Raw genomic sequence first — 15,755 nt, 5'->3', positions numbered from 1 at the left:
AATGTAGTCGGTCCCCCTGCCCCTAGCTTTGTACAGGCTCGGGCGTTACTTTTGTGACTGACATGTGTTAATTCCTTGACTGACAGTGTGTGCAGATGGGCTGTCTTGATAACAAATACTTGTACTTTTTATACCTAATGAACTACGGAAGATGAGACCCACAAATAATATTTTTACATAAGTAAAATTTATTTTATTTTTATCTTACGTTTGTTTCCTGGAAAGTCTGACTGGGCAAAAAGCCTGTTTTCTGTGGAGGCCCGGGGAGACAAGCTCCACTACAGTACATTTAAATACACAGAAATAGTTTTACACACTAGAACAAGAGTACCAAACAGCCATGTAGGATTACGAGAATTACATAACACTTACACACGTATTACATACTTGCAGCGTCATCACAGAAACACATACAGTCATTGTGATATTTTTATTTCACGATTATAGAAAAGAAAAGGGTACTTTGCAAATTAGAAGACAAAGCGTGCTTACACATAACCTACACAATAAGTATGGTTTATTAAAGTAAATAAAGCACATACTGATTTATTCGTTTTCCTTATTTCTGTGGGGTTTAATGAGTAAATAAAATATGTATGGATTTATTAATTTTTCCGTTTTGCTAATCTGTTTGTAGGTCTATAGTACCTAGTGTTTTGGTGGCATCTTTCAATCAAACGGTGGGCGGTGCAGTCAAAATGGTCGCAGGCGGGGTTTGGGCGGGGCTTGCTACTGCGCATCGGGTGGGTTAATACACTTCAACTTCCCCAATGAAATTGTTACACACACACTAAAAATAATAACAATAAGCACATTTTACAACCTAAGCACCATTCATTTTTATCATCTTCAGAATCCAAACTGTATCGTATCCTTTGAATCAAATACATAAAGTTCAAATATTAGCATTTTCTTATTACAGATTATTTTTCTCTTACTGCCTGATGCTTCATGCAAGTTGAAAGCCATTAAGCTACAGCATTAGAACACCCATATAGAACTCCATAATTACTTAAGCTTCTCTAAAGACCATTTAACTCGCTGAAAAGTTAAAATAACATAACGTTTTCATCTACTCATTCAGAAACACATCAAGGAAGCGGAAACGTATCTACGTTAATTCCGCGAGACTTTGGTGTACGGAAGCTTCTAGGCCTGGGTTTGTTGAGTTTAGGTTGTAATTTGGGGATTTGTGTTTGAAAAAAGGCTGGCTATTGCGGAGTCGAAAAAATGGCGACTACTATGACTCTGGTAAGGGAGTTAAACAGAATTTGTAGCCCGTATAAAAATGTAGCGCAGTTGGGGGAAATCAAAGCTCGAGTAGTATTAGACTGTAAATAAGTATTGGAAGCTAAGAAGTGCTAGAATACGTTACTGATATAGAGCCGGAGCTCGAATGCAAAAAAATCGGGAGAGTTACTTGTGATAATGCAGTGCTCTGTGTGTGTATAAAAAAATCCACGTGTGATTTTTATGGGCAGGCGGCTTACGACTTTAATTGTGAAATTGTTATTTTGGAAGTATCTTATGTAAATAAGACCTGTTTAATTGTAACCAGACTATTTTTTTTCACAATTTGTCTAAAATGTAGAAGCCTACATTTCTGATGTACTACTTTGAAAACGGAATATGTGTATTATTATTTGTGTTTGAAGTCTGTTCAGAAAAGGTTTTCTGATTTCTTGCGACGTAATTCTGCTACTAGTTTAGAGATATTGCTGACTTTCTGTGGAACTTTTGGAGGTTGTACTTGCTAGTCTCTTGTGTATCGTTAAGGTGTTTATATCTTCGAAGTTTGAATCATCACCACTAACTTGCGAGGGGAGGAGATGAAGATTAACTTCAACTTCTAGTGTTGTACGTATAATTGGTTGGGGTTGGCATAATGGATAATGTGCTGGCCTCACAGACACAAAGTACAGAGTTTAATTCTCACATTTGCCCGGGCTGCTACTTTTAATACTTCACTATAATAACCATGAGCCTTTGTCATGATCGCAGTCGTGAGAAATTGTCTTGGGATAAGACTTAAATTGGATGTTGGTGAAGTGCTTGGTGTAAGTTTGTGTAGCGTGAATCTAGTTTCGTAGTTGAAGTTAATGTCATGCCATCTAAGAAATGCAGTGTAACAGTTGTGTTAAAACTAAACCCTGATTTAAGTATATGAAATAAAATATATATTGTTGTATTATTGTCTTTTTCTATGTTTTACTACAGTAAATTTTGTTTGTCTTAAGATTTTATTACCGTGACAGTTTAACTTTGATTTGGTGTGGACTTTTTTTTTTATCGCACCCTGGTCTCTCTAGTAAATATAGTGTATTGAAAAAAAAACGAGTATTCATCGATTGACGTGCATTTGTTTGCAAAATCAGGTATCCCTAGTAGCCGAACTTTGATAGTCTGTCAACATACATGCAATATTTTTAGTTAATATTGTCTAGGCATTGCTAAAACTTAATAAAACCAAGAACATATGCATTGCTTTGTTGTATATATCCCACCACGATAATGCATTCCAATACTTGAAAACATACTATCCTCGATAACTTGTGCAATCACAGATAAAATTATCCTGCTAGGTGATGTAAATTTTGACTGACAAATGTCTTTCCTGCACATTCAGCAATCAACATGAACCTCTTTGGATTTACTGCACTTATTAATACACCAATGAGGTATGGCAAAAATCACTCGACAATCTATCCTGGACTGGATTCTGGTTACCAGCCCATCTAATTTTACCTCCTCGGGCACCTCACTGATACACTAAGTGATAGCCTGCTAGCTTTTGCCCTCAGGAATATTGCATAACTAACAAAGGACCATAAGCTTGAAACTACCTGTAATCTGTCTAGTTTTTCCAGAGAGTTTTTCACTGAAGCTCTGAAAGTGGTTAACTGGGCTATCCTAAAAGAATTCCCTTAAATGGTGCAGTTGAATGCTTCAGTGCAGCATTTCCATATATATTTAAAACACCTTAGCTCCACAGCATACAAAAAAAAAAAAACAACCACACTCAATGGCTTACCAACCAATACAGTCTTCTTATGAAAGACTGTAGATTAATTGGCAAAAGAATAAAATAAACTAACAAAAATTGTCATCTAATTCTACAGTGTCTAACTTATATTCTCCTACAAGCCATAAAAACAATCCTAAAAAGTTCTTGTCCTCCATATCCTGTCTCATTAACCTACGTACAACAGTTCAGTTACCGAATCCTTAGTCCCTGATTTATGGAATATGGCACTTACTATCCCCTTACATAAAGGAGGCAATTCCACTGACGCAACAAATTTCTGTCCCATAGTCATCCTGTCACCCCTCTCTAAAGTCCTTGAAAGATTGGTACACAAGTTTCTTCACACTGTTAGAAAATAAGCCAAACATCAGTATGCAACATGGATTTCGGCCAGACCACAACACTTCCACTATATTTGTACCATTTACAGACAGTCAATAAAACTTTATTAGACTTGTATCTGCAGTATTTCTAGATGTATCAGAAGCTTTTGACATGGTGTCTCGCACTAAACTCATCAATCAACTTTCCACCCTGGGTCTGTCATCTCCATCTATTCAGTGATTCTCTAGCTACCTTGCCAACAAGCTGAAACATGGTAAGGGTGCATCTCTGCATATTTTCTCACGTTCACAGAAGTCCCACAAGGATCCATCCTTGGCCCTTTACTATCCATTATTTTTATCAAGAAGTTAACATTCATTGTCTTGTGAAGACCCCCTGATTGAAGAGCAGATTATGGTGGAGACATCTGCATATTGAAGCACCTTAACTCACCTCCAAGAAGTCACTCAACAGGCTGTCATTTCCATTGAAACCTGGCTTACAAAAGCCCAACTCTTACCCCCCCCCCCAAAAAAAAGTAAAACTCCTCCTTTTTACCTAACAAAGCATCTTTCAAAACTTTTCAGCAAATGGCTTTGAAATTGAGTTAGTTTACCATATCAGACTATTTGGAGTCCTAATAGATGATCTTACATTTGACCCCGGTATCAAGAAAACGCTGCGATAATGGGGAACACTGGACTGAACTTTTTGCATGATGGTTGAATTTTTACACCAGAAGCGTAGTGGTAAGCATGTGCACTGCTGTCATAACATTGTATCAGTTCAGTGCTCTACATTATCTCTGGTTTAGCAGGTGTTGTATTTATGGGTGTAGCCAGTGAATTCCATTTTGTACTCTCGGATGTTTGTTGATGCCCACCAATCTACCTGGGATTTAAAATGTGGTTGTCACTTGAGCTGTTGTCTTGCCCCACCCCAGACTTGGTGTGTAACATTTTTCAGGTGTTCAGTCAAAAACTGTTAGAGGCATTGTTTTAAGGTTTGCAATCCTCTCTCTGTGTGAACATGTTCTTAGAAGCATTAATCTGGATGGTTGTAGACATCGTATGTCTTGATAAAACCTCAATGTTTGTACAGGTTCAGAAAAGAAAATGTGCTGTTTAGAGTATAAAAAGTGTGCCTGGCTACACCCTTCCTTCAATGTAAGTTATTTGCATTGAACCTTTTATATTTGCAAATCTTGGAAAATAATCTAGAATTTAGAGTTACAAAGCTAATCCGTGGTAGAGTTTGCAGTCTTATTTTTGTTCCCATATCTCCAGGCATACTTTTTACCTTTTTTTTTTCTTTCTCAAAATGTTGCACTCCCATCTCCTAATTATTTCTCTGCGAGAAAAGGTGGTGGACTATACTTCATGAGTAACTGTAAGAATTTATACGCTAAGATTATCTTTAACTTTTCAAGATAATGCTGTTAATATTTTAAGAAGTGTCTTTGTTTGTTTTTTGGAGGTAAGCTGTTAAGTACTGTGCGATTAATAAAGAATTCTGCACTGAGTTGTGTTCTTATTCCTAGGTATGAGTTATACTCAGTCCAGTGTTCTTTTTTGTCATTGAAAACCCATCAAAAAATAGGCATGCTATATAGAAGCAACCATTTTCTGAGCACACCCAAAAAAATTACTGTAACCAAAGCCTACCTTCTGTCCTTCCTGCTGTGGAGCCCCAATTCTACATTTACAGTTGCCCATGAAAAACAAACTTGAAAGCTGGTACAATAAAATTGCCAAGTTGTTTACTAATTCATTCTCCTTTACCATTCACTGTAATGTCCTGCGTACCCTTAGCTGGCTTGTAATTGGCTAGACTTAAAATGGCGCACAAGGGCAGTTAGCCTAGTACTAATCTATGAATGCCCCCTCCAACTCTCTTGCATTCATTATTTATGCGTTGACATGGTGACTGGTCCAACTGGGTCAGGAACCTATTTTCAGAAGAGGCCCAGGGAGAAGAGCTCCAAATACAGACAGTTGTTAGATTTTACAGATATGTTTACAATTAAAAGCTTTTACAAATAGACATGTAATAGATTTTGGATACATATACACTTTAAAGATATTTGTAGACATAATACAATTTATATCTGGTGGATGGATGACCGTTTACAGTTTGTCAATAGTTTCATCTAAAATTCTAGGTTAGAATTATGTATTACCAGAAGAACATAGAAAACATAAATATAATAGGATTTAAGTTTTTAAAAAGTTGAAAGTTGTAACAGAGACAATAATCGCTAAAGATAATAGTATAAGTAATATAAGGTATAGGAGTATACTATAGTGAAATATTTAACAAGGAGAAACGGGTATAGTAGTAGTAAGATGTAATGATAGAGGCTTAGGAAGAGATGGAAAGGAGGGAGAAGAAACCGATACTAGATGACAAGATAGGGAAAAGAGCTAATGATTGGGGGGTTAAAAGGAGAAGCGGCAGGGGAGGGTGAAAGAGGTGGACAAGGGAGAGAGAGGAATTAAATGTGGTAGTCTTTAGTTAACGAACAAGGGCAGATGTGACTCTTTGAAAGTGTAAATTTGAAAGCCTTAACAGAATCAAAGGCACTGATATTTGGACGATAGTAATAAAATCATGCACAAACCATTAGCCTGCCCATCTCTTATTTAATAACATTTATTTCCTTAAAAAATCTCTCCGATCAGAAGACAACTTTTCACCATAAGTGAACCAAATAAATCTCCTGAACAAAGCTTATACGCCATTAAAAAAAAAAAAAAAAAAAAACTCTCCGTCTAATCACCAGAACTATTTCCAACTTGCCCCCTTTAAATGCTCTCTAAAAGAATACTTTTCGTGTCATGGACCTGCTGAACTTTCTCCCTATACTTCACTCTGACTCCCCTTCCCCTCAACCGAAGTCGCACCTGACCACCCTCTCTAACCTTCTACTCTGCTACTTTTTTTTTCCACTTTCTCTGCAGACCTTTCATTTCTTTCCTTTTTCTCCTTTTTTATCCTGCCTACTCCGCTAAGCTACCTGAAGACACCCTACCCTGTACTCTGCTTATATTCTCCTTTTCTCTCCATCCTTTCTTTTGTAACCCTAATAGGAACACCGTCTTTCATGCTAATAATATCCCTCAATTTCTCCTCACTGTCTTCAATCATACAATCTGTAATATCTCTCTTAAATATGTTGTTAGAATTGTCTTTGGTCTTAAATGGCATACTAATCTGTGTAACAAATGACGACTTGAGTTTTTCCTCACATTTTCTCCAGTTCATGTTATTTTTTATTGCATTTTTTCACTACTGTGTGTTGTAGTGTTTCCTGATGCTTTGTGATTTTAAAATGTGTAATTTTATTGTTGAACTTTTTGATTGCGGAGCTTTTCTCCCCAGGCCTCTACTGAAAATAGTCACTTTCTGGTCCAGTCAGACTTTCCTGGTTAAAACAAAAAATTGTCAAATGCTGCAGCCGAGATAAACCCATTGTGTAAACGTTGCCAGATTTCATCATCTGTTAAATAACTTTCTGGATTTGTGTGGTTACATTTATTATTGCTGCCCCATTTATTGCACAGGCACAAAAAAACTCGTTTGCAGGTTTATTCTGGAGAAAAATACAGTGATTTCAAGTAAAAGGTAAATTGTCAAAGGAAGTAGCATAACAAGCATCTGCAGAGTTGAAATATTAAGTGCAGTGTTGTTTTGTCTTTCGGCTTTTCCCGTTTAGGGGTCGCCACAGCAGAACTTTGGTCCGCTAATGATTGGCAGTAGGTTTTTACGGTACCGAGTTGCCAGCTCGACGCCCAACCGTCAACGAAGGCATGTCTATTCACGCATGTGTTTTGGAATGCCACTCAACTGCGGGGAGGACATGCAGACTCCACACAGAAGGCACTCCCTGCAGTTCAGCTGAGATACTCTTGAGGATTCTGAGTAAACATGAATACTGCATAGATTATAGTTAATCTTAACTTGAGGTCATAGCCCAGATAATTCACAAGGCTACCTCGAGGTGCTCTTCCAGTGTCAAAGCTGTCATTCTTTAGAATATGTCTGACAGATATGACCTCTCTGTGCACTACATAGCACATGGAGTGGAAGATTAGATTAGTAGTATAAATGCTAGAATTGCAAATCGGTGGGAATAGTTTAAATCCTAGAAATAAAAATGTATAGCAATATAAATTAAGGCTTCTATTAGTAATGGGCAGACAGTCATTTATTTGTCAGGAGCTGCTTCACCCCTAACCCCTCCCCCACACATTTAAGCCCAAAAAGTCATGAGCTATTGAATTTGTTACTGCATGTAATTTGTAAAGGTGAGCTGGTCCAGCTTGTCTCATCCTCCTAATGTTTGTATTAGAGAGACTTTGATAGACTGTCATTCTTGCAGGCATACAGACTTTCATATTTTGCTTAGTTTTGTACTGTAATGTGTAAAGTCGGGGGGGGGGGTTGCATTAATAAAAGCAGTTTGTTTAAACTAGTTAATTTGTCGTCTGTTTGCCTTTCAGGAATGCTTTATGGGTTATTGCTAAATAACAGTTTTTTATTTGAAGAAAATGTTTAAATTTAGAAATTGTTTTAGTAGAGGTAAAAGTTTTTTATTTTAAGTACGTATTACGATAGGCTGTGCTGGCCATGCTTGTTGGCATATTTGCGATTGCTGGTGGATGTTATTGGTATTGCAGTGGAGGGTGGGTGACTGAACTTTGAAGGGTCGGTTTATGTAGAGTTTGCTACAGTGCATGTTATTGGGTGTAACTGCCAAACTTTCAATAATTTTTCCACTTACCCGTCTAATCCAGTTTGGTTTCATGGGGAGGAGTCAGCCTAGCATTCAGTGTGTTCAGGGAAGGGGTCTTAATTCTGGATAAGGTGCCAATCCATTACAGGACACACACGCGCATTTCTTAGAGTTGTGGGAGGAAACTGGAGCACCTGGTGAAAATCCATGTAAACGGTGGGAGGGCAGTTTTATGTGTGGAGTCTGCATGTCTAGTACGACACCTCTTCTGAGAACTACTACAGCCAGCCAGGTGCTTTGAGGTTGCAGTACTACAGCCAGCCAGGTGCTTTGAGGTTGCAGTACTAAGTGCTGTGCTGCCCAAGCCATACATTTAATGGTTTAACATCTTGACTATACACTGAGCCTTTTAACACTTCTGTTGTAAAGATCTTGGTATTAGTAGTACTCTAATCACCTTTGTTACTTTGATCTTATTTTGGTAGCACGATAGGCCCCATTACTTTTCTGCACTGAATGTTATTTGATTTACTTAGCCTGTACATGTATAGATATACTTCATGTTAGGTATAAGAAGGTCTAGGATTAGAAATGGGTATTTATGTATTGGTGAGGGGTAACTTAGAATTGGCGATGTATATGCAAAATATTATTTTCCAGGAAATGTATTGTGTAAAAATTAGCACTTATAGTTACCACATTATGTGAACAAGCATCTCTGTGTCATGCACAATATGAATATTGATTTATATTTCTGAACATAATTTGTGTTTGAGAAATGGATGTCAGATTCTCTTCAGCAACCAAGTAAAGTGAAGCTTGGGGGCAAATCTTATCCAATTGGCTACGGTCTGAGTGGGCTAATCATGATTCTTTGTAGTACTTGAAGCAGATTCTGGTACTGTGAGTTACAGAAAGTAATTGTAAACAGTTTAGGCTGTTTAAGTGTTGCAGAGCTTTAAGAACTGTAATACATTTGTGCCTTGGACAGTAACCAGGGGTGAAGTAACCAGGCAAGTAATCTGACCAGAGGTCAGAACAAACTCTCTTATCTATTTCTGTGGTAAAGACCTTAACTATTATGCCAACTTTTCAGACTCTCTAGTTTATTCAAAAAATACTGTACTGTGGCAGGCCAAAGTAGTTTTACAGCTTTTAAAAGCTTTTTCAGCTTCACTGTACTGTTGTGTTGATATTGTCTAGTCGAAGATGAGCTCAACGGCACTGAAAAGTGCCTGACAGTGTTGCCTTCTTGCCATGAACTCTGAGCATAATCTTGCTCTGCATTTGTTTGGTAAACATGCAAGTGAAATGATTTTGTGATCCATTTTCAGCAGTGATCTGGATCTCAAGTTTAAAATGCAGTTTTAAACATAATTATGGGATTGCTATCTGATGTAAATGACTGATGGAGAGTCTGACTTGAATACAAGCTATTTATGGGTGTCCACCAAATCAGAATTTTTTTTTCCTTTTTCTTCTTTGTAACTTTTCAGCTGTTAATGAAAAGGGAGCTAGATCCCCAAAGATTGCAGCTGTGCCCATGGCCTTGAAGTGGTTTCTTTCAGCGAGTTTGAAAGACAAGTCTTGACAGACATCCTGCTTTGGGAATCATGGCCAAGAACTGATTTCTAGTCTCTCTGATGCAGGAGACCTCATAATCGTCACTGTCAGTTTTGTATGTAGATTTTGTGGCCTATTGCCACCTACGCTCTTATGAACAGGACTTTGCTCATAATTAAATCTTGTCCCTAACTGGTAGTGGGCACTCCACCAGGTGCAACACTAAATTTTTCCTGATTGTGCCCTTAGGTTTATGTATGACTGTTTGTAATTGATCAGCACTTCAGAACTAAAATGCATTAATCAATCTATTGCCAGCATTAATATTTAGTTTTAAAAAAAAAAATTAAAAACATTTCACGTTTAGGAATTAAAACCTTGTCGACTTTGCAAAGTTAGTAAACATCACTACAATTACTATCTAACTAGTAGTGCTGCTCTCTAAGTACAGAATTAATTGAGATACAATCATTAATACCTGGCTTTGATGTTGCATCCAGTCTGAGTTGCCAGAGAAGCTCCCTATTTTCCAAAACGATTTTCCCATACTCCACCTCTGGCATCTTGCGGAACAGTTTCCACAATACCAAAAACAAAGTTTTTAAACCCCACATAAGCTTGAATGCTTATATATAATGCATTATTGTGATTAGCCTTCCACACATCCATAAAGGTGTTAAATGCTTTTAATGAGCTTCCTCTGTCTTCCCCACATAAAACGAATGGCACTGGTTACAGAGGGCCAAATAAACTAGCCCTATTAAATTACAATTGCCTTTCTTGAATGTAATAGATGCCTGGGTTATATTAAAGGTCAGCTCTTCTTTTTCTGTAATGTATGAACAAAAATTGCACCTACAGATTTTGTGGTTCCTTTTTTTGTTTATATGCTTACCGTTCTAGAATACTTCCTTAATATTCCTATGTACTTGATAAATAAACGTGGGTTTATTGCACAAATGTTGGTACAGTTCACTATCTGTTTTCAAAATGGCCCAATTCTGGGTGATAATACTCTTTACTCTGACTTAACACATCATATTTTATAGCCATTGCTTGTTGAAAATTATTGGAATTATGCTGCTTACTTAAAACTATTCCTTTGAGCAAGTCTGTCTTAACTAAAGTGCACATGAATTTTCATTTCCTATTCTCATCACTTCCTCCTTTGTTGACATTAATTCTATAGGGTGCTCCCTGTCCAAAAACGATGTCATTGTACTCATTTCATTTTCCAGTAACTCCTCATCCAGTTCTAAGTACTGATTTGAACTGGAATATGGAACAACTCACTCTCTCTAAGATGGTCCTTCTCCCAGGGTGTTTGCTGTGGTATAGGCTCAGACACCAGTCTCAAATGTTTGATTCTGCCTGAAAATTGCTCCTTCAGATTCTGTAGTGTAATATCTCGGCTGTGGACCAGTATTCTTCACGACAGCAATCCGATCATAACCTCTGGACATTTGCATCTTTACCTCATCTCCCTCTGGTAATGGTTTGAGCAGTTTACTGGTCTTATCATAGTAGGCTTCTGGGATAGGAGCTTCTTTAACAGATTGGCTTTCACTGATCTATTATTCTTGACACATGGAACCAACAATTAATTACTGATTTGGTAAGGTGGTTCTGGTTTATCTCGACAGAAGTCTCTGAGCAGGTGAATCAAGATGTTTGTCAGGAGGAACATTTCTGAGATTAAGAGCTTTAGAAAATCAATATTGTGTCTCTCTGACTTCACAAGTAATGTCCTGCCAAACCATTTGACTGTGGGTACTCTGGACTGCTTGTGGCATGAGTGAAGTTCCATTCTTCAGCAAATCTTTTGAACTGTTGGCTTGTAGACTGTGTGCCATTGTCAGAAATAACTATGGAGATCCATGTTAAGCAAAATGATGCTTGATCTTGGGTTAGAAAGCAAGTCAGTCTTGGAGTCTGCTAATGCCAAATAATGTTGACCATTCCACTTGAAAATGTCTGGCTGCTATCGACCAAGGTAGTTGCAGAATCTGGTTAAGCTGAAGTGGTTCTGTTTGTTGATGGGGCTTTGTACTATTACACACACACAGCAAGATTAAGTGCACTGTCAATGTTTTGTGACCTAGAATGCCAAAGTACAAATCCCCTTGCCCTCCTTTTGGTAGATTAGGTTCCTGGGTGACCACAGTGCAAAATAGTAATGTACTATGGTTGCAAGGACTTTGGAACAATTACTTTTGGACCTTTTTAATAATACCTTCGTCAGACAAAATTTCATCTCTGTATGGAAAATAAGGTTGCAGTCCTTTAGATTGCTTTGACTGCCGTCCTTGATTAAGTGGTTGAGCCTGTGTAAAACTGGATCAGTGGCCTTGTGATCTCTCAGCTCATCAAGACGTGCAAGAAAAATGAATCCCATTACTTCAAAATCATCAGTCGAGTGAGAACCTGAATTTTTAAATTGTTCAGTGGTACGTCTGGGTGACCTGGATAACGTATCAGCAAGATAAAGAAGTTTGCCTTTCTTGTAGACAAGATTGAAATTGTACTTTTGGAATCTCTGCCTCATATGTTGTATTCTGGAGCTGAATGCATTGGCTTTCTCAGGATTATCACTAATGGTTGGTGGTGATTCGATCTGGATAGGTCTATTATAAGCATAATCATGGAACTTCAAACATGCAAACACAATTGCCAAAGGCTGTTTCTCTATCTGGGAATATTGCATCGCAGTTTGGGTAAGAATTTTTTTTTTCCCCTCAAATTTTTATTTTCCAAATATAATATTTAACAATACAATCAGTGAAAAGTATTATAAGCCTTTATGTACACTATGTGCAATTGACCTGGAAAAAAAACAAAAATATGAAATTAAAAACATTTATAATATTTTTAACCAGATTGTTTGTTTAATGAAATCTTGGAAAGTGAGAGGATGCCTGAGGAGTGGAGAAAGTGTTTTGGTACCGATTTTTAAGAATAAGGGTGATGTGCAGAGCTGTAGTAACTACAGAGGGATAAAACTGATCAGTCACAGCATGAAATTATGGGAAAAGCTAATGGAAGCTAGGTTAAGAAGGGGGGGGGTGATGATTAGTGATCAGCAGTATGGTTTCATGCCAGGAAAGAGCACTACAGATGCGATGTTTGCTCAGAGTGTTGATGGAGAAGTACAGAGAAGGTCAGAAGGAGTTGCATTGTGTCTTTGTGAACTTAAAGCATATGACAGGGTGCTTCGAGAGGAGTTGAGGTATTGTATGTGGAAGTCAGGAGTGGCAGAGAAGTATGTAAGAGTGGTGCAGGATATGTACAAGGGTAGTGTGACAGCGGTGAGATCTGCAGTGGGAATGACAGATGCATTTAAGGTGGAGGTGGGATTACATCAAGGATCAGCTCTGAGCCCTTTCTTATTTGCACTGGTGATGGACAGGTTAACAGACGAGATCAGACAAGATTCCCCAAGGACTTTGATGTTTGCAGATGACATTGTGATATGTAGTAAGACTAGAACAGGTTGAGGAGACCCTGGAGAGGTGGAGATGTGCTCTAGAGAGGAGAGGAATGAAGGTCAGCCGGCCTAAGACTGAATATATATGTGTGAATGAAAGGGAGAATAGAGGAATGGTGAGAATGCAGGGAGTAGAGTTGGCGAAGGTGAATGAGTTTTAAGTACTTGGGAATCAACAGTTCAGAGTAATGGCGAGTGTGGAAGAGAGGTGAAGAAGAGAGTACAAGCAGGGTGGAGACTAGTGTCAGGAGTGATTTGTGACAGACGAGTACCAGTAAGAGTGAAAGGGAAGGTCTACAAAAGGGTAGTGAGACGAGCAATGTTATATGGGTTGGAGACGGTGGCATTGACAAAAAGGCAGGAGTCCGAGCGGGATGTGGCAGAATTAAAGATGTTAAGATTTGCACTGGGTGTGACGAGGGTAGACAGGATTAGGAATAAGTATATTAGAGGGTCAGCCCAGGTTGGACAGTTTGGAGACAAAGCCAGAGAGGTGAGATTGCGTTGGTTTGGACATGTGCTGAGGAGGGATGCTGGGTATATTGGGAAAAGGATGAAGTTTGCCAGGTAAGAGGAAAAGAAGGCCTAAGATAAGGTTTATGGATGTGGTTAGAGAGGACATGCAGGTGGTTAATGTGACGGAGCAAGATGCAGAGGACAGGAAGCAATGGAAACGGGTGATCCACTGTGGCGACCCCTAACCGGGAAAAGCCGAAAGTTAATATGAAGTTACACATTTAGAGTTCAGTTTTAATGTCTCAATAAGAGCAAGAAGTATTTCCCCAAGGATTCTTTATCCATGTTTTAGGAGAGCGTTTTTGATTCTTTCACCTTTTAATTTCTAATGTCACTGTTTCTTCCATCAATTCTTCCAGAGTAGGTTCTTGTGAAGACTTCCACTTTCTAGTTATACATTTCCTTGCCACAGCTAGTATGGACCAAAGTAGCTATAGGTCTTTTTTATTTCATTATCATTAACGTTTAAGAGAACTAAAGATTTGGTTAAAATAAAGTTATCTGTGATATAGCTTGGTCAAAAATAGTAATTTCTTCCTAGAATTTTATGATAATACAATCAAAAAATGTATGAGACCAGTCAGCAGGTTGAACATCTCCAACAAATAGATTTATCAAGTAAGTTAAATTTGGCTTGTTTATCAGGTGTAATAAATGCTCTGTGAATATATTTCCAGGTAAATGTTTTCCATACTTGAAAATTAAATGTTAACTTAATAGAACAAAGAAGAATTTTTTTTACTTTCAGTTGATATATTGGTATGACATCCTTTTGCTATGAAATTCCAATATCTTGTATGAGGGTTAGTTCTATATGTTATCAGTATTTTGTATAATTTTGAAATTGGTTTCGTCCAGTTATATTTATTATAAATAACTTTCAAATATAAAACTTATCAAATTTGGAGTAGTTTTATAAGGGGGAGATCTTTGGCATATGATAATATGCTTTTGAAGTACCAACCAGTCTGCCACTGAAATGTCATGTGTGTGTTGAATTTGTTGAATGTCTAATACTACTTGAGTCTCTATACAATGTTGCCAACAAGTGAAATTTTTCCCCTCCCATCTAGTTAGGATAATATTATGAATTTTGTTGAAATTTTTTGTAGAACTAAAGGGTATTATCAAGTCTAGCCAAATCTTGATTTGTGTGTGTGTATGTATGATATATATATATATATATATATATATATATATATATATATATATATAATGTATGTATGTTGGTTATATTATATTGAATATTAAGTCAATATGTGCCACATCCTATTTTGTTCATTTAATATACAATTTTTAATTTTGTTTTCATTTAAGAGAATAATAGTATGCAGTGTTTTCCCTATTGAATTAATAAAGATCTATCCAATTAATGATGGTTCTTTAGTATGGAAGTTTTTTATGTTTTATTCTAGATCTGGGAATGTAATTCCACCCATTTCCCAAGATCTAATATGTGTGTAGGCTATTCTTTTTCTTTTTGGATACCAAAGAAAGTTTAATAGAATTTTATTTTTCTTTCAGAATTTGGTACTATAGGAATAGCTTGTACAGTGTAATTTATTTTTGGAAGTATTGTCATTTTTATTATTTGTAGTCATTTTTATTATTTGTAGTCTGTCTCCAAATCTCAAACATTTTATTCCAGTTTACTGTTAGCATTTTTATTTTATTAATTGTGTTGTCTAATGTAGATTCCAAATTATCAGTGTTATTCCTAAATATTTTGTGGGAACTTGTTTTCATATTACGCAGTTTATTGTTGAAGTGAATTCTCTTTTTATTCAAATGCATATAATTAGATTTCCCTTATTAAATCTAAGGCCAGATATATGATAAAACCTTTCCACTATTTAATCTAGTTTTTGTACCGATTTCTCCGAAACATATAATGTGAGTAAAACATCGTCAGCAAATAACGTAATTTTTTTATTTAAGTTGACCTTATACATCTATGCCTGATGTTTTAGAATTGTGGCGTACTAATGAGGCAAATTCAATTCCTAAGGCAAACAGAATGGGTGACATTGGCATCCCTATTTTGTGCCTTTGGTTAATTCAATAGCTTTAGAGGTGAATGGTCGAGTTTTACATAAGCCAGATTGTTT

The 15,755-nt window shown here is 37.1% G+C and overlaps 1 protein-coding gene across 2 annotated transcripts in view; it reads left to right on the top strand.

Annotated features, from left to right (window-relative positions):
* Nucleotides 1-1,097: 1,097 nt before the first annotated feature.
* PUF60 (poly(U) binding splicing factor 60) overlaps nt 1,098-15,755 on the top strand; it is a 2,163,680-nt gene continuing 2,149,022 nt past the window's right edge. The window contains exon 1 of one of the 2 annotated variants that reach the window (XM_044067489.1): nt 1,098-1,251. In XM_044067489.1, the coding sequence (XP_043923424.1) occupies nt 1,231-1,251 (21 nt within the window). In that variant the 5' untranslated portion in view covers nt 1,098-1,230. The remainder of the gene's footprint in view (nt 1,252-15,755) is intronic. The other variant, XM_044067490.1, reaches the window with a different exon arrangement.

The sequence above is a fragment of the Protopterus annectens genome, chromosome 3.part1, assembly GCF_019279795.1.
Source record: "Protopterus annectens isolate FY-2018-M chromosome 3.part1, PAN1.0, whole genome shotgun sequence".
Taxonomy (NCBI): domain Eukaryota; kingdom Metazoa; phylum Chordata; order Ceratodontiformes; family Protopteridae; genus Protopterus; species Protopterus annectens.
Note: the sequence above shows the minus strand (reverse complement) of the source record. Positions and strands in the feature narration are given on the sequence as shown.